This window comes from Gossypium arboreum, chromosome 3 (genome assembly GCF_025698485.1).
Source record: "Gossypium arboreum isolate Shixiya-1 chromosome 3, ASM2569848v2, whole genome shotgun sequence".
Taxonomy (NCBI): domain Eukaryota; kingdom Viridiplantae; phylum Streptophyta; class Magnoliopsida; order Malvales; family Malvaceae; genus Gossypium; species Gossypium arboreum.
Genome location: NC_069072.1, coordinates 135,417,257 through 135,443,444, shown reverse-complemented (window position 1 = coordinate 135,443,444; position 26,188 = coordinate 135,417,257). Strand labels below are relative to the sequence as shown.

Below are 26,188 nucleotides of genomic sequence, written 5' to 3'. Positions count from 1 at the left end.
AAATGATTTTTTTCAAAAAAATTTTGTCTTTTATAGGGACCAAAACGGTGTATTTTGGCCCCCCCGTTTAAAAGAAAACGACGTCATTTTAGCCCCGGGTCAGATCAACCCAACCCGACCCGTTAGGATCCGCGTGTTTTTCATAGCAAAAGCGCTAATTGCGCTCTTGGCCCTTCCGCATTTTATGATTTTACAATCAAATTTGTTGTTATTTTCAATTTAGCCCAACAGTTTACTTCGATTTCTGTTTTAGTCCCCATAATACTGCGCGTTTTGGGGCAAATGGGTTTATTGTGCTTTTGGCCTCCCACAGTTTTATACGCATTCTAATAAGTCTCTTCCTCTTTGTTTCCCTTTTTAAATCTGCCCCAGAATTTTGTCCTTCAATCAATTTTAGTCCTTTTGACTTATTTTCGTTTCTTTATTATTAAATTAATCATTTGTAATATTATTCAATACTATTACATTCACTATTATTTATATTATTCTTCTTATTATTATTAACAGTAGTATAAGTTTAATTTAATATGTGCATATATCTTTAATACACACACATATATATATAAATATTTTTATGTAGCATTATCAATAGGTGTTTCTAGCATTATTATTATTTCTAACATGTATATATATTATGTATATTTCTAATACTATATGGTATATTTCTAACATTATTATTATTTATATATGTATGTGTGTACTTATGTAGTGTATGAATTTTTTACTATCATTTATAATATAGGTATATTGCATATATTTTATATATTATATATATATTTAATGTCATTAGTGATATATTTCTTATACTATTCCATGTATGTATTTTATATCATCTTGTGTATACATTCTTAAATACTATGTTATATATGTATGTATATTTTAATACCATATTATGTATATATTTTTGTACATAGTATTATTTTCTAATTACTTTATTTTAATATTCTTATTATATTATGTTTACGTATACATAGCGTTACTAATTTTCTTTTATTATTTTATTTTCCTCGTATATATTGTCGTTTATCGTTCTTATTATTACTATATCTATTATTTATTAGTATTTTATTATTACTATTGTTAGTATTATTTTTTAAAAAATCAATACTTATATGTATATATTATGTTTTTACAATACTATATTTTTAATACCATATTATTATATATATTCTTAATATTATATATTGTATGTATTTTCTTAATAACTATATTATATGTATATATATAGTATGTACGTATTTTATTATTATTACGTAATTTTTAAATATATATGTATATGTGTATATTTATGTAATATTAATAGTTGTTTTTTAACATTATTATTATTTCTAATAGGCGTATACTATGTAAATATTTTAGTACTATAATATATATACATATTTTTATTATATATATTACGTATATGTATCTTTTAATATTATATCTTTATACATGTCATGTATATATTTTCAATACTATATTACATAGATTTTTTACCATATTATGTACGTCATGTATATATATGTTTTAATGTTTTGTACTATCTTATGTATAGATTTTAATATCTATATGATGTATGTATTTTAACACCGTATTATATACGTATATATAGCATCATTAATATTTTTAATATCATGTTTTCATAATCATATTAACCATTATTAATATGTGTATACCTGTACATTCATTGTTTCCCTTTCATGTTTAATTCTAGTATTACGCTTAATATCGCATACATCTTTATCGCTTTTAATATTATTGTCACATTTATTATTTGCTTCAATATATTTCTAGCTCTTCCATTTATTTATTTTTATTTCATATCAATTTTGCTTTGCATTACGTCGAAAATCTTATTCTTGTTTTCTAATTAATTTCAATACATGAGGCAACGTATCGGTTTAACACTAAGTCGTTGATTTCATTGCTATGTTGGGTAAATCATATCGGCTCGTGTTGAAAAAGGAATGCCCTTCTAACAAATCAAAATTTAAAATTTCTCGTCTTTTCAATCGGATCACGATTAAATCTTACATTGAACTCGTATTTTTGAAAATCAAGACAACATATGTTTAACAAGATACCAATTTTGGGCATCGCGAGGGTGCTAATACCTTCCTCGCGCGTAACCGACTCCCGAACCTTATTTTTCTCTGGATTTTCACGTAGACCCAAATTCAGCCTTCATTTTTGTTCAAGAATAAGTTTTCTTTTAAAAAAAAAAGGATGATTTATTAGGTGTTCGATCACACCTAGAAAAAAGATCGGTGGCGACTCCCTTTTTAAATAAAATCGAAAATCGGTTTTCAAATTTCCAATAAGTCACCTTAATTAGCGATCGAAAGCAAAATTTTTTACGTCGCTACACTTATTTTCGAGGATTCGAGATATCGTGCCCTAACAAACAGGACATGATCTTTTTCTCGATTGACTTGAAATAAGAAAGCTCTTTCCATAAAATTCAATTTGAAGGGGATCAAGTAATCAACTAAGTACCAATTTTGGACGTTATGAGGGTGCTAATCCTTTCTCGTACGTAACCGACTCCCGAACCCATTTCCTGGATTTTGTAGACCGAAAATTATTTTAGTAAATCTAACATTTTATTAAGATGACCAAGTTTTCAGGTGATCCGATCACACCTAATTAAAAAAATGACAACTCCATTTTTACGTTTTAAAATAACAAGTCGACAATGTACTTAGTACTATAAACACAATCGACTAAGGGCTGGTTTGGGAATCTTGAAGGTTTGAAAACAAGTTGCTTGGAAACCACCACCAATTGCATTTGTACTTTCAATCATTGTCGTCACTTGGTGTTTATTGTTTTGTATTTGTACTTGAATTGCCACAAACCTTGGGTAGTAGGAAATATTGAGGATAGCAAGGTAGGTGCTGGTATTTGCTTGATTTGTGGTGGCGTTAGGTAAAATATGTTTATGTGTTGTCTGACAACTTTTTCTAAAGGTTATTGCAACCATGTTTGAATTATAAACGAGGTTTAATTGAATACGAGACTTTTAAACTAGCTTTATTTCATTCAGTACTTAAATTATTTTTTGTTTAAATTAAGTATTTAAATTTTATTTTTATAACCAATGTTGATTACTACCACTACATCCATTAAAAAAATTTGTACATGTTAACATACTTGTCAATTTTGACCCAAAGATTTGTACATGTTGATTTCAAGGAGAAAACTCTGCACGACACTCACGGATCAGCGTCAGGAAGAGGATCTTCTCGCATTGATCGAGATTTAGGATCATAATAAGTGGAATTGCAATCAAGATTAAAAAGATATTTTGCAATATCCTCTCGTATGCGTAAATTCCTGAAAGAAAAAGGCAAATATGAAATAAGAATACTTGTTTTATATTGCAGGGAAGAAATGTTGTTTAGAAGCGAAAATAAGTAGAGATGCAGCTGAGGAATGGTATAATAAATGTACCTGACAGATCCCGTGCTCCCTCCGCCAGTGGTACGAACACGTCTTTCGATCTTAGACAGCTCCATTTGTTTGCTCTCAACGAGCTTAAGAGCATCACCTTCGTCACTAACCTCTCCTCCCTCTCCCTCTCCCTCGATTTTACTATTTTTCTCCTCCAAATTTTTCAGCTGCTGTTGTTTCAGATACTTCCTTCTAGCCTCATCCTTTGCCTCATACCTTGCCTCATACCTTTCAATGACGCGAGCATACGTAGATGGATCGTAACCATTCCATCTATCACGCTTGCCATCATAATCCAGTTCGAAAGTCTCTATCTTCTCATCGGGTGCAATGTGCATGTTCGTCCATTTTGCACGCTTTTTACGAGGCCTCTCTATGCATGATTTTGCATCATGTGTCATGGCTCCACAGCTACAACAAACAAAAAAAAGGAAATAAAAGATTATAAATTGTGGCATAATGAGAGTTTAAAGCACAAAGGACACAAACAAGTATCACCATCTAAACTAAAACTATTTAATCCCATATAACAAGCATAGAGTGCATAAACCACAGAACTTTCAACTCGATCAATTAATAAGTATCTTCAATGATTCATGCCTTTGTGTTTGAAAGAAAACATGAACTTCATTAGCTAACATAACCCAGCTCAGTATGTCAACATCAACAAACAGGCTCGTTACTCATTAGAGAGAAATTCCATTACTAAACAGAAAAATTCAAAGAAACAGCAAGAGGAAGAAGTACATTAGCATTAAGTCATATTGCACGACATTTTAACCTACAATTTTAGTTTCACATTAGCCAAAATCAATCAAAAGTGCGATCTAATATCTAAAAACCCCATTAAAACACAGAAACAAGGCATTCATAGACACGCCAACAAGTATGGTGAAAAAAGAACAAGAGGTTCGCTTACTTCTCGCAGGCTCCTTTTCGATATTTTTCAGCTTGAAATATCTTCGTGCCTCTATCGTACCAAGATTTGGTATAATTGGGATCGGATTTCCACTTCCGTTGATGCTTCAAACCAGGTCTTTCAGCGTTAAGATGCCAAGGTGCTGCTGACATAAACTGAGGAATATGAGGGTTAATTTCTTTTCCATCCTCGTCAACCTCAGCCGGTGCAAGCCCCGCCTTTCGAGCTTCCTCTAATTCCAGCTGTTTCCGGTGATCCTCCCTTGATTTAAAGGCAGCTGATGAAGTAGCCATGTTGAATCAATAAAATATTAGCAGAAGCTAGGATTTTGCTGGTTTTTCCTTTAGATGTGGGTTGATCTTGAGATTGAAATTAAAAACATTCTCTCTCTTAAATAATAATGTTTAATCCTAATCCTACTATGATTTTTATTTTAATTAGTAAATTATCTTTTAATTTTTTAATTAATATTTTTAAAAATTATTTAAAATTAAAAATATGTAATTGTATATATCTCATTATCTTAAAATATTTAAAATTAATAATTATTTTTATATAATTAAATTAATAATTATATAATAAAAAATATAATTTTGTATTTATCATTATATTAAATATATTTTATTTTAAAAAATATCAACTAATTTCTTTTATATACTATTTTCAAGTTTTTTAATAATTCTTTTATTTATAAAATTAAATAATAAATATGTAACTTTATACATCTCATTATCTTAAAAATATTTAAAATTAATAATTCCTTCTTTTATATAATTAAATTAATAATTATATAATAACAATATATAATATTTGTATTTATCATCATGTTAAATATATTTTATTTTTAAAATTATCAACTAATTTTTATATATTTTCTTTATATATAATATTTTTTACTTTATAAATTATTTTATTGAAAAATATTATTATAAAAGATTAAATGTAAATTAGATTATAAAATGTATGTTTGGATTTCAAATGTTGGTCTTCTTTGGAATCATAAGTACTCTTCCCCGGGAAGTAATGAAAAAAGCTTTGGTTAATGAGATGTCGACTCAAGTTGGGAAATGGGATTTGGGGGAAGCTCTCTTTATAGATTGATCATACTATGTTGCTTTGCATATCTACCATCGTCCCTAGGAGATTGGGTGGGGGTAAAGACATGATAACTTGGGAAAGGATGGTTGATGGTCGGTCCTCGATTTCTGATGCTTTTGTCGCCTTTGCAAGTTAGAATTGGGATGCCAATAATAGTTGTTGGAATGTTGTTTGGAAGCTGCAATGTCCACAAAGAGTTATAGAGTTTCCTTTGACTTCGTATGAAGGACCGAGACCTAACTAATATGGAGAGATGTAAAAGGGGAATCACCATTGATGCCTCTTTTCACCTATGTGGGGGCAATTTAGGGGAGTTCTATTCATGCAATCAGGGATTGCCCACACCCAATACATGTGTGGAAAATCTTGGTGACAACTTATATTCAGGTCAATTTCTTTGCCTCGAATTTGGTGGGCTGGGTGATGGCTAATTTGAATTGTACTATCCATGTTTGTTGTAATGCCCATTAGGACACTCTACTTGGAATTGAATGTTGGATGCTTTGAAAGTAGCGTAATTTTCTAGTTTCATTTGTATCCTAAGAATTCTCAAGGTTTAAATGAGATACTTTTACATATAAGTTATTGATTCATTCCATTGCATCATTTTATAACTATAATTTCGTAAAATTCCCATCTTTCACACATTTCTGTCAACTATTTCAATTTTGCAATTCAATCCAAATGCTAGTTAACATTTTATGACAATTTATAATTATATAAAAAGAAAATTTAACAAAACAACCCCTATACAAGCTTACCTCAACAAAATGGTTGTAAAAACAAACTCAACGACTAATCTGAGACTTTCGATTTCCCTCGATTTAAGTCTGATTAATTCTTTTCTTGATTTAGATAATAATTTTATTCAATTAAACAATTCAAATAACTAAAAATTAATAGCTAAATCAAACCTATAATCCATTTTAATGTGAAATTAAAAAATTACCAAATTACCCCTAATATTTTAACTTTTATACAATTTAGTCCCTAAGCCCATAACTTGCAAATTTACCATTTTTCTAGCCAAAGCATGCTAGCCTATTTTACTAGGGGTCCTAAACAGCCCATATTTCTCAAAATTTCACATTAACTTTAAGGAATTTTAAGTTTGGATGGAAGATTACGCCTGATGACTTGTGCAGCTTTTTGTTCTTCTCATAAAGAGACTGTCGAACACCTTTTCTTTGAATGCTCTTTTTCTGGCACAGTTTGGAAGGATGTATTACAGAGGTAAGACTTACATAGAAATATGTTATATTGGAGGAGGAAAGTTAGTTGGTTGACTAGAAAGACCATGGGGAAAAGTCCATTGACTGTTACAAGAAGGATAACCTTCCTTGCTACAGTTTACTGGTTATGGAGGGAGAGAAACACTCATGTTCTTCAAAACACATACCATTGATTTACATAAATTTTCTTGTAATTACATAAGTGGAGATAGATAGAGACGATGGTCTTGACATAGTTGATAGATAGAGACAATGGTCTTGACATAGTGTTCGTTTAGATTTTTGCCTTAAGTTTTTGCAGCATAGTTAATAATTGAGTGAGCAAAATCGATTTGATTCTAAAAATTCAATAAAAAATTTAAATTTTGAATTAAATGGTTTGAGTTATTCGAGTTATTAGAATAAACTCAGAAAAAAAAATCAAAATTTTTGGTTAAATCTTTACCTTTTCAAAAAGTAAAAGTTAAAACCATTAAGTTAAAAGACAAAACTACGTCGTTTACTAGTTAAATAATTAGTACATGTAAACGCAATATTGAGTATAAATAATAGGATTGGTTAACTCGACTCGATTTGACTTGACTCAATTCGATTCGATTCAATTCGGAAAAAATTTTAAATTGAGTTCGGTTGCTAAAATAGGATTTGTCAACTCGACTAACTCGAATTTTTTTAACCCTATTCGACTTGATTCGATCGAATATTCACCAATCACTGTTTTAATCGAATATTCACCCTTTATTAATAATGTCAAATCACCGTTTTAACTTAAATGAAACAGTGGTTAAATTTTTTTTCAAACACTTGTTTAACATGAGTTAAACCGTGTGAACTCATTTCAACTAAAATAAATAATTTCAAATCACCTTTTAACAATGATTGGGGTGTGATGTCTACAATTGAATATTCTTTACCTCTTTTGCATAATTGCATCAATTCTTTGCTTATTGGCCAATCCAAGTTTATAATTATTCTCTTCTACAATAACTTTTAAATGAATGAAGTTATTCTAGCAATTTCTCGACTATTATTATCATGTCTGTTCTTTTTTATACAATACCTAAAATTATTCATAATCTCTCTCAATCATAAATAGGAGGATAATGCACTTCAACATACTCGAACTCACGTCTTTCTACACTAACAACAATATTAATGTCAATTAAACTAAAATTCAATCAGCAATATATATTAAATTATTAGATCAATAATTTTATATAAAAATTAAATGATATTTAATTGAAATAACAAAATAAATGCGATGAAAAATTAAAAGTTTTTTTCTTTTCAAAGTATCTAACTAATCATCTCTATTCTGTAGATCCATTAAAGAGATAGATGTTGACCACGAGTTTTAAAGCTGCTCCATACCCAAGACAAAGGTCAAACCCTCAATCACTGATTAAGGTAAAAAAGATTCTTATCATCTCATCTAAATCTCGTGATTATTTAAAAAATTCTTTTAATGTAATAAATTATAAACATTCACCTAAAATAAAGTGAGTAAAAGGTTCTTTTAATTATTTCAATTTTTATAATTTATTCTTCATGCCTTCAATTTTTCTTATTGCCCAATTGGGCAGTCTGCTACTTCCATTTTTTTCCCTAAACGCTCTATTAAATTTGTCAAAGAACCAATCTCTCAAATAAATTCAATTGAATAAATTAATAAAAAAATATTTTTTAAAAATCAATTTATTCAGTCTAATCGACCAGTTCGACCCCTTATTTTGGATTGATATCTCGATTGATTCTTGGTCTAATCGATTCTAAAAAGAGTGAGATTTGTTGCAGTGAATTTACTTGATAGGTCCCTCTATTATAACTATCTAATCAAATTAGTCCATATACTATTAAAAAGAATCAAATAAGGCCAAATTAGAATAGAGTTTATATTTACTCTTTAAAAATATCATTTACTATTTAACAGAGTTAATATTTTTAAAACTTGTATGATTCTATAAATGAAACCTTCTATTTGGAATTGAACTACAAATGAAAAACATTCAAAACATTTTTATACAGAAAATGCTAACTTTATTACAATTTAAACTTATTTAATTTTTTTAATAGTGTATAAAATAAATTAACCTATTTAATAATAATAAAAACTAATTCGATTTAATCCTTATAATACACGAAGTTCCCAAATACTTTAACCTAGATGATTCTTTCCTTCATCACATGAAGAAATCTTATAACACATGCATCACATCAACTTTGATTTTTTTTTTGCAGCTATAAATATAATTAAAAATCCTCAACTGCAAAAAATATATATATAGAGAAGAAAAAGGAGAGGATGATAGCTCTTAGGCAACCTTAAATAATTCATTCGGAGATATTTTTTCTATGATGAACTATAAAAGGAGGATAAAACTACAACAACACGACTAGTACAACTTGAGTTCAAGTCAATCCTGTGGCGGTGAATACCCTAACCATCAAGTAGACATATCTTTGGTGTATTTCGATTTCTTAGCAATAGCATCCCTTACAATGATACTTACAAGTAAGTAGTAATAATTTGATTTTTTTTATATGTTTATTTTCATTTATCAAACTAAAAATAGTAATTATTTGGTAAAAGATCTCTTCTATCTCTTCAATTTCTAAAAATAGTAACTTAATTATTAAATAATTTTTCTAATATTAGAAATATTTAATTTACATTATTAACTGAGTTGGATGAAAATGTTTAAATCCCTATTTACTAAAAAAGTAATTGAAAATATATTTTACAAAAAAATTATGGAAAAAATCTAATAATTATTATAAAACATTTAATTGAGTTGGTGACATGTGTTAATTGGGTATCAACTCGGTTACTAAAAACTAGGGTAAACAACACATATAGTTAGCCAACTATAATTTTTTTAGGCACTTAAAATAAAGTTTGTAATTTAAGCATTCACGTTACGTAGTTTGATCATTTTGTCACTCCAGTTAAAATTACAAACGACAAGTTTCAGAAGTGATTAAAAAATTAGTATAGTAACATATTTAACCTTCAAATTTTACATATAATATTGATTTAGTCATAATTTTGAAAATTAAACATCAAAGTTTACAAATGTTCTCAAATCCTAATTCTAAAAAATTCAAAGAAACATATAAATTACATAAATATTTTTAAAAATATATAATAATAAATTTAAATTTTATATTAATATTAAATAAGATAAAAATTCCCCTCACCCCTCCCCTCTCATACCTCCCACCACCTCTGTCCTAGTCTCCGTTATGGGAGGGTGGGGCTTTTTATTTTATTTAATATAAATATAAATATATTTATTAAATATTTATATAAAATTTAAATTCATTATTATATTTTTGAAAATATTTATATACCTTTTTTAATTTCTTAGATTTAGGATCAAATTGAGAATATTTATAAATTTTGAGAGTTAATTTTTAAAATTATGACTAAATTGATACTATATATAAATGTTGTGGGCTAAATTTGTTATTATACTAATTTTTAACCACTTGTCATTTGTGATTTTAACGGAATGACCAAAATAACTGAACTAGATAACATAGATGCTTAAATTGTAAACTTTTTGTTTTGAGTGCTTAAAATAATTTTTTAATAATTAGGTGACTATTAATATATATATTTTTTAAATGATAGCTAATATTGTTATGATTATGCTTTTTGTCTTTCCATTCTTTTTATATAATATTTAAATAAAATAACAAAAACTACATATCTAATGATTGAATGTGTGTTTAATAATAATTATTTATAAATTCAGTTCATCACTCATCAATCGATTTCCAACTCAATAATAAAGTTTCTAAAAGTCCGTTATTTTAACAAATAGATATTATTAGGTATAATTACTTATTTGGCCCTCCAACTTTGCAAAAAAATTATTTTAGCCCTTAATTTAATTTTTCACCTTTAACTTACATTGTTTATCAAATCACCCAAAAATAAATGGAAAAGTTAATGTTTACTAACTTCGTTAACGTGGCATCCACATGTATTTCACTTTAGCAATTAATTTTTTAGGAGTTAAAAAATATTTAATTTATATTTTATAATTTTAATAATTTTTATGTAATTTTTGAATTTTAAAGTTTAAAAAATAATTAATTACTGACGTGTCAGCTCACATGTATGCCACATCGGGAAGTTAACAAACGTTAACTTTTTCTATTCATTTTAGGGTAATTTGACAAACATAGTAAATTTAAGAGTCGAAAGAGACAAAAAAATTAAATAAAAGACTAAAATGATTTATTTTTTTGTAAAGTTGAAGGGCAAAATATGTCATTATGCCATATTATTTTAAGGGCAAATCTATATTTTCATATCAAATCTAAAGATTGCATGATAGGATTCAAACTTCAAAACTTTATAATATTTAACATCTAAATCTACCATTTCAACCAAAATCATATTTAATTATTTTATTAAATTTATTTTTAAAATTTGTTACATAAAATTTCACCCACGTTACGGGTGTTCTATAATCAAGTACTAATTGAAAGTTTATATAAAATGCAAATGAAACTTTAGTTGAAATGGTAAATTTGAAGGTCTAAAATCCATAATGATTTAAGTTTAAATCTCACGATATGGAGATCTATGAATACTTTTTCAGAGTTCATAGCTACTAGGCCTGATAATGAATTGAGCCATTCGTCCAAGTCCAAAGATCCATCCAAAAAATGGGTTTGGACAAAAAATAAAACCCTTTTTTAAACGGGTCGGGCCTTAGACAGAATTTTTTGACTTGAGTCGACCTCAACCCGAATCACATGACTATACTTTTTTTTTCAATTTGTTGAGAAACATTTATTTTAATATTTTTAGTGTATTTGATGTATTATATTTTTTTATTTATTTTTATATAAATAATAACAATCTGCAGAAGAGTTATTACGATCGGGTTAGACAAGCTTGAATTTAACATTTTTAATATAAGTCGGGCTTGAGCAAAAATTTAAATATATTTTTTGAGTTGGATTAAGCCTGAGCCTAAAATTCTGCATGGACTTAGCCGAACACTTATTAGTACTCATTTAAAGAGCTTTATTATGGTATAGATTATCAATGACTACAAAGAATCTAAAGTACTAGAATTTGTCCATTCAAATAAATATCAATACTATGGAATAACACGATTTGAATTTGAATCAATAAATATTTGAGAAGAAATTTAACCATTATGAAGTAGAGGTGATCATAGGTCGAGCCGGGCTGGGCTCAACTAAAATTTAGGCCCGTTTGCTAGCCTCGGGCCTGGCCTAAAAAATGGGCCTAAAATTTTTTCCAAGCCCGACCCAGATAAAAATACTAAAATCTGGGCCCGACCCGGCCCACCCATATTAATTTTTATATTATTTTTATATAATTTTAAAAAATATATAATACATCAAAAATACTAAAACATCAAAATAAATATTTCTCAACAAATTGAAAATAAATTTTAAATATATATATACTTAAATAACACTAAGATAGATGCAATTTAACAAGTAAATATCTCTAAAATAATAACAAAATTAACAAATATTTTTAAAATAACAACAAAATTGATAATAAAATAAATTTTATACAATTTTCAAATAATAATAATAAAATAGTAGCAATAAAATACTAAAATGATAGCAAAATAAGGAGAAAACAACAAGAAAATAATATTAAAAAACAGATTTTTTTATCATTTAGTGGATTTGGGCCGAGCTCAGGCCAAAAATGCCTTACCTGAGGCCCGATCCATTTTTTAAACGGACCTTTTTTTTTCAAGTCCGCTCTCAAACTTATATTTTTGCCCAAACCCTCTCACATTTTAGGCGGGATTCGGGCTCGACCACAAGTAGAATTAAATAATTAATTTCCTGAATAAATGAAAAATCATTCAACAGTAATGCTTAACATTTTTGTTAAATTCCAGTTGCAAGTTTAATGATGATCCTAGAGATCAGGGATAGAGCGCTTCTGAGAACGCTGTCGAATCGTATACAATATATTTGGCTGAGATGGGAACTCCGGGCAATGGTAATCGTCAGCCTCACCGTTCAACTTATACTGATAAAACTTGGGAGTCGACGGAGATTCAGCGACAGAAATTCAAAGACGGTCTCCTTTTTTACTTGGACCCTGTACTTGCTTGCAGATTGGTTGGCCGCATTAACCTTGGGTACCCTCCTCAGAAGTGAAAAGGAAGAAGTAACCAATCCTCTAGTTCTATTTTGGGCCCCATTCTTGCTCTTGCATTTGGGTGGCCCCGATACCATCACCGCTTACTCATTGTCGGACAATGAACTCTGGCCACGACATTTCTTTGGGATGTGTTTCCAGATTGGAGTGGCTTTCTATGTATATGTCAAGTTCTGGACAATAGCAACAGCAACGCTCATCTTCATGGCCATTCCAATATTCACTGTTGGGGTTATCAAGTATGGGGAAAGGGTTTGGTCTCTCTTCAAAGCTAGCAGCGTCCGGTTTAGGAAATCTGTGTTTTCTGGTGACAACGGTTCCCCACTGGAAGTTGAGCATTCACAGTCGCCTTCAGAAAGAGGTATGCGTTTGGAAGAATATTTGGAGCCGAAACAAATAGAGGGGAAATACGGAGATCTTTATCGAGCCTTTCATTTGTTTCATGTGTTCAAGCCCATGTTTGCAGATCTCAAGCTCAGAATTTACCAAAATTTGAGTTACGTATTTGAGCTGGACCAGACCAAAGTTAGTGCAAAAGCAGCCTTCACAATTGTGGAGATTGAGCTTGGATTCCTTTATGATCTGCTGTATACAAAGATTCCTATAGTTATAACTCGACCCGGTGTAATTCTTCGCTTCATTTGCTTATCCTTGATCACTTGCACACTGCTTGCCTTCTTCTTCGCCGTTGGCAAGCATGACTACTCCCGAGTTGACATTTCCATATCCTACTTGTTAATGGTCGGTGCCATCTTTCTTGAAATTTATTCCGCCCTCCTGCATCTTAGCTCGGATTGGGGATTCTACTGGTTATCCCAACAAAACAACAGGTTTTTTAGGCGTATTGGTTCTACGTTAGTTCGTTTCACTAAGCCCAAGGAGGGAATTCGGTCAATGGCACAGCACAGCCTGCTAGATTATTGCCTACCGCCCAGGAAACGGAATCTTGCTGCAGTTTTAAACTTCTTCGACTCTGAGGAGGACAGAATGGGGAAGTACTTACACACCGGTTGGAAAGATGTAAGTCCCGAGTTACAACAGTTTATCTACTCCGGTCTCCAAGAAAAACGAAGAAAATACGAAGAAACCAAGTTCAAAAATCTCTCGGAGTTATTGGATGAGAGAGGTTCAAGTGTGCTTAAAGGAATGGAAGGGTCATCTGAAGACATTCTTTGGAGTGTATGCGAGGTCGAATTCACCCACAGTCTCCTCCTATGGCATGTTGCTACAGAAGTTGTTTACCATGACGACGATCACCGGTATCGAGCCGTGCAACTCGAGCCGTATTGCCTGATAAGTAAGGCCCTATCTGATTATATGATGTACCTTCTTTATCTATGTCCCGCAATGCTTCCCGAAGGGATTGGTAACATAAGGCACCGTGATACCTGCACTGAAGCGATGAACTTCGCCCTCGACAAATTCCAATTCAAGGAAGCTGTCAGAGGGTTGTTTGGGATGGACATTAAATCTCGATCATTCTTTATCCAGATGGGAAGTTCGAGGAAGTCGGCATTCTTTGAAGGGTGCCAAATCGCGGAGCAATTGCAGAGTTTGGTATCTAATTTCCAATGGGATAACCAAGATAAATGGAAACTGATAGCGGATCTATGGCTGGATATGCTGACTTATGCCGCGGCTCAATGTTCGTGGAAAGAGCATGCGATTCAACTCCAGCATGGTGAGGAATTCTTAACCCACGTTGCACTTCTCATGGCACATCTTGGTTTGAGTAAGAAAATTCAAATGGTGCCATTGCCCAAAATGCTTGAAGAAGCCGATTTTGAGCCTACTTTTCATTGGGACAAGCTTCACCGATTGACTTCTTACTTGGCTTAAATTTTATATAGATATTTAAACGAAGAGACTACTTATATCTAATAAAATAAAATTTTAGTTGTACAAAAGCTTAATACTTTTATTTTCAAATTACGTTGTACCAAATAAAATTTTATCACAATCATAGTAATAATGAACATCTTTTTAAAGAAGGAAAAGAAAAGTCATAATTAGCACCAACCAATTGCCTATATTAATTTTTATATGAAAACAAATTAAAAGATTGTAATACATCAAATACACTAAATGCTTCCCAATAAATTAAAAATACATTAAAAAAATAAATGCCTCTAAGATATTAGTAAAATTAATAATAAAATAAGAGTTATACAATATTGAAATAATAACAACAAAATAATAGTAATATAATAGCAAAATGGTAGTAAAACAACAATATAACAGCAGCAAAACAACAGGAAAAAATTGTCACGTCTCTTTTTTAAAATATTTATTTTTAATATTTTACTATATCCTATATTTTAAAACTTTTCTTTAAATATTATATATAATATTTTGTTTTAATTTTCTCCTCATGAAGTCTATATCGATAAAAGTACCATGGACATTCATGTGTTAAGAGTCGAGTTTATATTGTTTCTTTTATTCAAAAATGAGTAAATTAATCATTATACATAAGATGAAAGAGTAAACTAATCATTTCTACTAAATTTCATTTATTTCTACTATTAAGAATAGGTGCAACTGATAAAATAATAAAAATTACATGTGATATATTACATATACCTTATTGTGACTTACAAAAATCGTATATTAAAATTTTAAAATATATTTACATTCATTTATTTAAAATGCTTATAAGAATCACAAAACCGAGATTGAATTTATAAAATAAATTTCAATGCATTGGCTAAATGATATAACATAGACACCATGTGTGATCTTGATGCTATAGCATTCCATCTTACATAATAAAGCATAATGCATTAAAATTCACTCTTATTCTACAGAAACACAGACTATATTGCAAACAGGATTCTAAATAATCCATCATCATAAAATGAGACTCTTACTTGACATACTTCAGAAGCCATTCCAGCATATCTTGATACGCTTCGTTAGCACGTGTCACAGCGGTTGAATTATTAATATCATATCTGAGCGTCCATCCATGAGAACAATCAGGAAATACCTTCACAAACCTATCAACTTGCAAGAGAAGAGAAGGATATATTTGATCTTTTTCGTTAGTGTGCTTGATAAAATAGATAAAAAGAAACTGAAAGAAAAAAATAATTTTATTTTCATGCTTACGTGATAGAACTGTTTTAAAACTTCTGGGGAAGCCAAATGGTCAAGGTCAGCTCCCAATTTTCGCAATGGGCAGCTTCACACCTGCAAATATTCCCACACTATCACCGCAGCTTTTTACCATACTAGTTCATATGTGTAGCAAGTGTAGTTAGCTTGATGTGCTCAATTTTAAATCCATTTATCAACATTCATACCTATATCATGCTTTTAATTCATAAGTTCGTTTACTCTTTAAAACATTAGTTACCCGTTGAACCAATTAAAATATCATCAGATACTTGGAAAAGCTCACACAAAGTGTGCCTGTAAATGCAACCATATACGTATCTGTAATGCTCACTCTAAGTCCTTAATTCGTTCCATTGCATCATTTCATTACTATAATTTCGTAAAGTTCCCATCTTTCGCACATTTCTATCAACTATTTTAATTTTGCAATTCAATTCAAAAGCTAGTTAACATTTTATGACCATTTATAATTATAAAAAAACTTACAATTATTCACTAAAAAAGAAATTTAACAAAATAACCCCTATACGAACTTAACTCAACAAAATGGTTGTAAAAACGAACTCAACAACTAATCCGAAACTTTCGCTTTCCCTCGATTCAAGTCCGATTGATTCTTTTTTTGATCTAGATAATAATTTCATTCAATTAAACAATTCAAATAACTTACAATAGCTAAATCAAACCTATAATCCATTTTAATGTGAAATTACAAAATTATTAAATTACCCCTAATATTTTAACTTTTATACAATTTAGTCCCTAAGCCCATAACTTTCAAATTTACTAGTAATGGTCTTGACATAGTGTTCGTTTAGATTTTTGCCTTAAGTTTTTGCAGCATAGTTAATAATTGGGTGAGCAAAATTGATTTAATTCAAAAAATTCGATAAAAAATTCAATTTTTGAATTAAATGGTTTGAGTTTTTCGAGTTATTCGGATAAACTCGAATAAAAAAATTAAATTAAATGTTTACCTTTTCTAAAATTAAAAGTTAAAACCATTAAATTAAAAGACAAAACTACGTCGTTTACTAGTTAAATAATTTGTTTACTAGTTAAATAATCAATCCATGGAAACGCAACATTGAGTATAAATAATAGGATTTATTAACTCAACTTGACTTGACTTGACTCAATTCGATTCAATTTGATTCGAAAAAAAATTTAAATTGAGTTCGGTTGTTAAAATAGGATTCGCTAACTCGACTAACTCGAAATTTTTTGACCCGATTCGACTCGATTCGATCGAATATTCACCCTTAATTAATAATGTCAAATCACCGTTTTAACTTATATGAAACAGTGGTTAATTTTTTTCAAACACTCGTTTAACATGAGTTAAACCGTGTGACCTCATTTCAACTAAAATAAATAATTTCAAATTACCTATTAACAATAAGTGGGGTGTAATGTCTACAATTGAATATTCTTTACCTCTTTGCATAATTGCATCAATTCATTGCTTATCGGCCAATCCAAGTTTATAATTATTCTCTTCTACAATAACTTTTAAATGAGTGAAGTTATTCTAGCAATTTTCCGACTATTATTATCATATCTATTTTTTTATACAATGCCTAAAATTATTCATAATCTATCTCAATCATTAAATAGGAGGATAATGCGCTTCAACGTACTCGAATTCACATCTTTCTACACTAACAACGATGTCAATGTCAATCGAGCTAAAATTCAATCAACAATATTAAATTATTAGATCAATAATTTTATATAAAAATCAAATGATATTTAGTTGAAATAAAAATATATATATTGAAAGTCATAGTGTATATATTTTATATAAAATAACAAAATAAATACGATGAAAATATCATTACTTGGTTATAAACTAAAAAAAATTTAAAGCTTTTTTTTCTTTTCAAGGTATCTAACTAATCATCCGTAATCTGCAGATCCCTTAAGGGGATAGATGCTGATCATGAGTTTTAAAGCTGCTTCATACTCAAGGTGAGAATCGAACTCTTGATCACTGATTAAGGTAAAAAAGATTATTATCTTCTCATCTAAATCTCGTGATTATTTAAAAAATTGTTTTTAATGTAATAAAGTATAGACATTCACCTAAAATGAAGTGGGTAAAAGGTTCTTTTAATTATTTCAATTTTCATAATTTATACTTCATGCCTTCAATTTTGCTTACTGAACTTGCCCAATTGGGCAGTCTGCTATTTCCATGTTTTTTTCCTAAACACTCTTAAATTTGTCAAAGTTTTTAGGGGATTCAACCAATCTCTCAAATCAGTTAAAATGTTGAATTGAATAAATTAAAAAAATTATATTTTTAAAAAAAATTGATTCAATTGGTCTGATAGACCAGTTGGACCTCTTATTTTGGGTTGATATCTCGACTAATTCTTGATCCAATCGATTTTAAAAAGAGTGAGATTTGTTATAGTGAATCTACTTGAGAGATCCCTCTATTATAGCGGTCTAATCACATTAGTCCATATACTATTAAAAGGAATCAAATAAGGCCAAATTAGAATAGAGTTTATATTTACTCTTTAAAAATATCATGTACTATTTAACCGAGTTAATATTTTTAAAACTTGTATGATTCTATAAATGAAACCTTATATTTGGAATTGAACTGCAAATAAAAAAAAGTGAAAATATTTTTATACAGTAGATGTTAACTCTATTACAATTTAAATTTATTTAATTTTTTAATAATGTATAAAATAAATTAACCTATTTAATAATAAAAAACTAATTTGATTTAATCCCTATAATACACTAGCTTCCCAAATACTTTAACCTAGCTGATTCTTTCCTTCATCACATGAAGAAATCTTATAACACATGTATCACATCAACTTTGATTTTTTTTTGCAGCTATTAATATAATTAAAATCCTCAATTGCAAAAAATAATAATAATAATAATAATAAAGAAGAAGAAAAAGGAGAGGATGATAGCTCTTTGGCAACCTTATATAATTCATTCGGAGATAATTTTTTCTATGATGAGAGGAGGATAAAATTTTAATAGCAACATGATTAGTACGACTTGAGCTTAAATCAGACCTGTGGCGGTGAATGCCCTAACCATCAAGCAGACACATCTTTGGTGTATTTCAATTGCTTAACAATAGCATCCCTCACAATGATGCTTACAAGTAAGTAGTAATAATTTGATTTTTTTTATCTATTTATTTTCATTTATCAAACTAAAAATAGTAATTATTTGATAAAAAGATCTTTCCTGTCTCTCTGAATTTCTAACTATAGTAATTTAATTATTAAATAATTTTTCTAATATTAGAAATATTTAATCTACGTTACTAACTGAGTTGGATGAAAATGTTTAAATCCCTATTTACTAAAAAAGTAATTGAAAATATATTTTACAAAAAAATTATGGAAAAAATATATAATATTTATTATAAAACATTTAACTGAGTTCGTGTCACGGGTTAATTGGGTATCAACTCAGTTACTAAAAAAATAGGGTAAACAACACATAGTTAGCCAACTATAATTTTTTTAGGCACTTAAAATAAAAAAGTTTACAATTTAAGCATCCACGTTACATAGTTTGATCATTTTGGTCACTTCCGATAAAATTACAAACGACAAGTTGATGTAGCGGTTAAAAAATTAGTATAGTAACAATTTTAACCTTCAGATTTTACATATAGTATCGATTTAGTCATAATTTTAAAAATTAACCATCAAAATTTACAAATATTCTCAATCCTAAATCTAAAAATTCAAAAAACATATAAAATTACATAAATATTTTCAAAAGTATATAAAATAAATTTAAATTTTATATTAATATTAAATAAAATAAAATTCCCTCACCCTCCTCTCTCAAACCTCCCACCACCTCTGTCCTTGTCTCCCCTCCCATAACAATATGGGAGGGTGGGTCATTTTTATTTTATTTAATATAAATATAAATATATCTATTAATTATTTATATGAAATTTAAATTTGTTATTATATTTTTGAAAATATTTATATACCTTCATATTTTTTAATTTTTAGATTTAGGATCAAATTGAGAATATTTGTAAATTTTGAAAGTTAATTTTTAAAATTATGACTAAATTGATATTATATATAAATGTTGACGGCTAAATTTGTTATTATACTAATTTTTAACTACTTGTCATTTGTGATTTTAACGGAATGACCAAAATAACTGAACTAGATAATGTGAATGCTTAAATTGTAAACTTTTTATTTTAGTGCTTAAAAGAATTTTCTTTTTTTTTTAATATTGGTGATTATTTACGTAATTTACTCAAAAACTAATATGTTTTTTTTAAATTACAACTAATATTTTATGATTATGTTTTTACCTTTTCATACCTTTTTATATAATATTTAAATAAAATAATAAAAAATTACATATTTAAGGATTGAATGTGTGCTTAATAAGAATTATATATAAATTCAATTCGTGTCACTCGTCAATTGATTTTAACTCAATAATAAAGTTTTTAAAAGCCCATTATTTTAACAAATGGATATTATTAGATATAATAATTTATTTAGCCCTCTAACTTTGCAAAAAAAAATTATTTTTGCCTTTAATTTAATTTTTCACCTTTAACTTACATTATTTATCAAATCACCCAAAAATAGATGGAAAAGTTAATGTTTGTTAACTTTGTTAATGTAGCATCCACATGGCAGTCCACGTGTATTTCACGTTAAGAATTAGTTTTTCAGGAGTTAAAAAATATTTAAAAATATTTTTTTATAATTTTAATAATTTTTATATAATTTTTGAATTTTTAAATTTTAAAAAATTAATTAATTACTGACGTGGCAACCCATGTGTATGGCACATCAGGAAGTTAACAAACGTTAAATTTTTCCAATTCATTTTGGGGTAATTTGACAAACATAGCAAGTTAAGAGTTCAAAGACACAAAAAATTAAATGAAAGGCTAAAATAATTTTTTTTTTTGTAAAGTTGAATGGCAAAATATGTCATTATGTCATACTATTTTAAGGACAAATTTATCTTTTCATATAAAATCTAAAAGAATACGTGATAGGATTCAAACCTCGAAACTTTATAATATTTAATATATGAATCTTACCATTTCAGCCAAAATCATATTTAATTATTTTATCAAATTTATTTTTAAAATTTGTTACATAAAATTTCACCCACATTACGGGTGTTCTATAATCAAGAACTAATTGAAAGTTTATATAAAATGCAAATGAAACTTTAGTTGAAATGCTAAATTTGAAGTTCTAAAATTCATAATAATTTAAATCTCACGATATGGGGATCTATGAATACTTTTTCGAATTTCATAGCTACTAGACCTGATAATGGATCGGATCATCCATCCAAGCCCAAAGGTCCGTTCGAAAAATGGGTTTGAACAGAAAATAAAATCTTTTTTTTAAACAGACAGGCCTCAGGCATAATTTTTTGACTCGAGTCCCACCTCGACTCGAATCACATTACTATACTTTTTTTTCAATTTGTTGGAAAATATTTATTTTAATATTTTTAGTGTATTTGATGTATTGTATTTTTAAAATTTGTTTTTATATAAAAATAATAATCTATAAAAAAATTTATTACAGTTAGGCCTAATCAAGCTTGAATTTAGCATTTTTAATATGGATCAAGTTTGAGTAAAATTTTAAACACATTTTTTAAGCTAGACCAAATTTGAGCCTAAAATTTTAGGCCGACTCAACCCACAATCAAATCCAACGGATATCTTCCAACCACTTATTAATACTCAATCAAAGTACTAGAATGTGTCCACTCGAGATTTAATTAAATTCAAAAAAATAAATATGAACATTCTAAAATAACACGATTTGAATTCGTATTAATAGATATTCAAGACTAACTTTAACCACTTCTATGAAGTAGAATTAAATAATTAATTCCCGGAATAAATGAAAAATCATTCAACAGTAATGCTTTAACATTTTTGTTAAATTCCAGTTGCCAGTGTAATGATGTTCCTAGAGATCAGGGATAAAGCGCTTCTGAGAACGCTGTCGGATCGTATACTATATTTTTGGCTGAAATGGGAACTCCGGGCAATGGTAATCCTCAGCCTCACCGTTCAACTTATACTGATAAAACTTGGGAGTCGACGGAGATTCAGCGACAGAAATTCAAAGACGGTCTCCTTTTTTACTTGGACCCTATACTTGTTTGCAGATTGGTTGGCCGCATTAGCCTTGGGTACCCTCCTCAGAAGTAGAAAGGATAAAGTAACCAATCCTCTGGTTCTATTTTGGGCCCCATTCTTGCTCTTGCATTTGGGTGGCCCCGATACCATCACCGCTTACTCATTGTCGGACAATGAACTCTGGCCACGACATTTCTTTGGGATGTGTTTCCATATTGGAGTGGCTCTCTATGTATATGTCAAGTTCTGGACAATAGCAACAGCACCGCTCATCTTCATGGCCATTCCAATATTCATTGTTGGGGTTATCAAGTATGGGGAAAGGGTTTGGTCTCTCTTCAAAGCTAGTAGCGTCCGGTTTAGGAAATCTGTGTTTTCTGGTGACAAAGGTTCCTCATTGGAAGTTGAGCATTCACAGTCGCCTTCAGAAAGAGGTATGCGTTTGGAAGAATACTTGGAGCCGAAACAAATTAAGGGGAAACACGGAGATCTTTATCGAGCCTTTCATTTGTTTCATGTGTTCAAGCCCATGTTTGCAGATCTCAAGCTCAGAATTTACAAAAATTTGAGTTACGTATTTGAGCTGGACCAGACCAAAGTTAGTGCAAAAGCGGCCTTCACAATTGTGGAGATTGAGCTTGGATTCCTTTATGATCTGCTGTATACGAAGATTCCTATAGTTATAACTCGACCCGGTGTAATTCTTCGCTTCATTTGCTTATCCTTGATCACTTGCACACTGCTTGCCTTCTTCGTTTTTGCCAAGCATCACGACTCCCGAGTTGACATTGCCGTATCCTACTTGTTAATGGTCGGTGCCATCTTTCTTGAAATTTATTCCGCCTTCCTGCATCTTAGCTCGGATTGGGGATTCTACTGGTTAGCCCAACAAAACAACAGGTTTCTTAGGCGTATTGGTTCTAAGTTAGTTGGTTTCACTAAGCCCAAGGAGGGAATTCGGTCAATGGCACAGCACAGCCTGCTAGATTATTGCCTGCCGCCCAGGAAACTGAATCTTGCTGCAGTTTTAAACTTCTTCGACTCTGAGGACAGACTGGGGAAGTACTTACACACCGGTTGGAAAGATGTAAGTCCCGAGTTGCAACAGTTTATCTACTCCAGTCTCCAAGAAAAACGAAAAAAATACGCAGAGACCGAGTTCAAAAATCTCTCAGAGTTATTGGATGAGAGAGGTTCAAGTGTGCTTAAAGGAATGGGAGGGTCATCTGAAGACATTCTTTGGAGTGTATGCGAGGTCGAATTCACCCACAGTCTACTCCTATGGCATGTTGCTACAGAAGTTGTTTACCATGACGACGATCACCGGTATCGAGCCGTGCAACTCGAGCCGTATTGCCGGATAAGTAAGGCCTTATCTGATTATATGATGTACCTTCTTTTTCTATGTCCCGCAATGCTTCCCGAAGGGATTGGTAACATAAGGCACCGTGATACCTGCACTGAAGCGATGAACTTCGCCCTCGACAAATTCCAATTCAAGGAAGCGGTCAGAGGGTTGTTTGGGATGGACATTAAATCTCGATCATTCTTTATCCAGATGGGAAGTTCGAGGAAGTCGGCATTCTTTGAAGGGTGCCAAATCGCGGAACAATTGCAGAGTTTGGTATCTATTTTCCAATGGGATAACCAAGATAAATGGAAACTGATAGCGGATCTATGGCTGGACACGCTGACTTATGCCGCGGCTCAATGCTCGTGGAAAGAGCATGCGATGCAACTCCAGCATGGTGAGGAATTCTTAACCCACGTTGCACTTCTCATGGCACATCTTGGTTTGAGTAAGAAAATTCAAATGGTGCCATTGCCCAATATGCTTGAAGAAGCCGATTTTGAGCCTACTTTTCATTGGGACAAGCTTCACCGATTGACTTCTTATTTGGCTTAAATTTTATATAGATATTTAAATGAAGAGACTACTTATATCTAATAAAATAAACTTTTAGTTGTACAAAAGCTTAAGATTTTTATTTTCAAATTACGTTGTATCAAATAAAATTTTATCACAATCACGGTAATACTAAACATCTTTTTAAAGAAGGAAAAGAAAAGTCATAATTAGCACCAACCAGTTGCCTTTTTTTTTTTAATGCAAGGCCTTCTACATTAGATTTGATAACGGGTCTGGTCGAAACAAAATTTTAAATCCATTTTTTAAGCTTGGGTCTATTTCGAAATGAATCTAAAATTTTACTCAAGACCGGTTTAAATTAAAAATGTTAAACTCAAGTTAAACGCAATCTGCCTATATTAATTTTTTATATGAAAACAAATTAAAAATTTTTAATACATCAAATACACTAAATGCTTCCCAACAAATTGAAGGTACATTAAAAAGAAAAAGAGCAAATAAATGCCTCTAAAATATTAGCAAAATTAACAATAAAATAAGAGTTATACAATATGAAAACAATAACAACAAAATAATAGTAATATAATAGCAAAATGATAGCAAAACAACAATATATAACAGCAACAAAACTGCCGGAAAAAAATTGTCACGTCTCTTTTCTTAAAATATTTATTTTTAATATTTTCTATATCCCTATATTTTAAGAACTTCTCTTTAAATATTATATATAATATTTTGTTTTAATTTTCTCCTCATGAAGTCTATACCGATAAAAGTACCATGGACGTTCATGTGTTTATATTGTCTCTTTTATTCAAAAATTGGGTAAATTAATCATTATACATAAAATCAAAGAGGAAACTAATCATTTCTATTAAGTTTCATTTATTTCTACTATTAAGAATCGTGCAGGTGATAAAATAATAAAAATTACATATAATGTACTACGATATCTCATTGTGACCTATAAAATTGTATATTAAAATTTTAAAATATATTTACATTCATTTATTTAAAAATGCTTATAAGAATCACAAAACCGAGATGAATTTATAAAATAAATTTCAATGCATTGGCTAAATGATATAACATAGACACCATTTGTGATCTTGATGCTATAGCATTCCATCTTACATAATAAAGCACAATGCATTACTAAAACACCTGATGCTAACTGGGATACTATCGGCTGGAATAAAGCTGCTGTTGGGAAGCAAATTTGGGATATTATTTGTACTAAATCTTCTCTATGGGTTGTTTGGATTGATAAGAACAAGTTAAAGCTCATCAGCTTTTGGGGCATTACTAAAACACCTGATGCTAACTGGCCATGGAACATTTACTTGGTTTGAGAAAGTCTTTGAAAGAGCTTTTTATATATAAATAGGGACCAGGAGAACTTAGCTTTTGGTTTAACCCATGGTTGAATGGTTGATACAGATATTCCAAAAGTTAGTATTGTTAAAGACGTCTGGAGGAATGGAAGATGGCGAGTGGCGACTACCTGACCCGATGGATCAGTTGACTCTTCAGGCATGGGAGGAAGTGCAGAAGTTCTCTTTACCTACAACTGAAGACACTACTGCTTCTGCTTGGGAAGCTATTAGAGATTGTAAGCCACAAGTGAGCTGGTACAAGTTACTGTGGGGCAAACTTAAATCAGGAATAGGCTTGCTACTAAAGACAGGTTGTTTCGATGGAAGATTACGTCTGATGACTTGTGCAGCTTTTGTTCTTCTCATAAAGATCTTGTCGAGCACCTTTTCTTTGAATGCTCTTTTTCTGGCACAGTTTGGAAGGATGTATTTATTACAGAGGTATGACTTACATATAAGCATCTTACATTGGAGGAGGAAAGTTAGTTGGTTTACTAGAAAGACCATGGGGAAAAATCCATTGGCTATTCAAGAAGGATAGCCTTCCTTGCTACAGTTTACTGGTTATGGAGGGAGAGAAACTCATGCTTTTTAAAACACAAGCCATTGATTTACATAATTTTTCTTGCAACTACATAGGTGGAGATAGATAGAGACAATGGTATTGACATAGTGTTTGTTTAGATTTTTGCCTGAGTATACTTAATAATATCAAATTACTGTCTTAATTTGTACGGAACGGTAGTTAATTTTTTTTAAACACGAGCTTAAATCGACTGAACTCATTTCAACTAACTAAAATAAATAATATCAAG

At 30.0% G+C, this 26,188-nt stretch overlaps 3 protein-coding genes across 3 annotated transcripts; 2 read left to right on the top strand and 1 right to left on the bottom strand.

Annotated features, from left to right (window-relative positions):
* Positions 1-3,194: 3,194 nt before the first annotated feature.
* LOC108475334 (pre-mRNA-splicing factor SLU7-like) lies at positions 3,195-4,712 on the bottom strand. The gene is made up of 3 exons (XM_017777297.2): positions 4,352-4,712; positions 3,433-3,843; positions 3,195-3,315 (listed from the first exon to the last, which is right to left on the bottom strand). The coding sequence occupies exons 1-3, from the start codon at positions 4,642-4,644 to the stop codon at positions 3,195-3,197; spliced, it is 825 nt and encodes a 274-aa protein (XP_017632786.2). The 5' UTR covers positions 4,645-4,712.
* Positions 4,713-8,960: 4,248 nt separating this feature from the next.
* Positions 8,961-14,763, top strand: LOC108475333 (uncharacterized). The gene is made up of 2 exons (XM_017777296.2): positions 8,961-9,193; positions 12,591-14,763. The coding sequence occupies exons 1-2, from the start codon at positions 9,181-9,183 to the stop codon at positions 14,693-14,695; spliced, it is 2,118 nt and encodes a 705-aa protein (XP_017632785.1). The 5' UTR covers positions 8,961-9,180; the 3' UTR covers positions 14,696-14,763.
* Positions 14,764-18,874: 4,111 nt separating this feature from the next.
* LOC108475332 (uncharacterized) lies at positions 18,875-24,205 on the top strand. The gene is made up of 2 exons (XM_017777295.2): positions 18,875-19,118; positions 21,935-24,205. Exons 1-2 carry the CDS (start codon positions 19,106-19,108, stop codon positions 24,031-24,033), a joined length of 2,112 nt encoding a protein of 703 aa, XP_017632784.1. The 5' UTR covers positions 18,875-19,105; the 3' UTR covers positions 24,034-24,205.
* Positions 24,206-26,188: the final 1,983 nt, after the last annotated feature.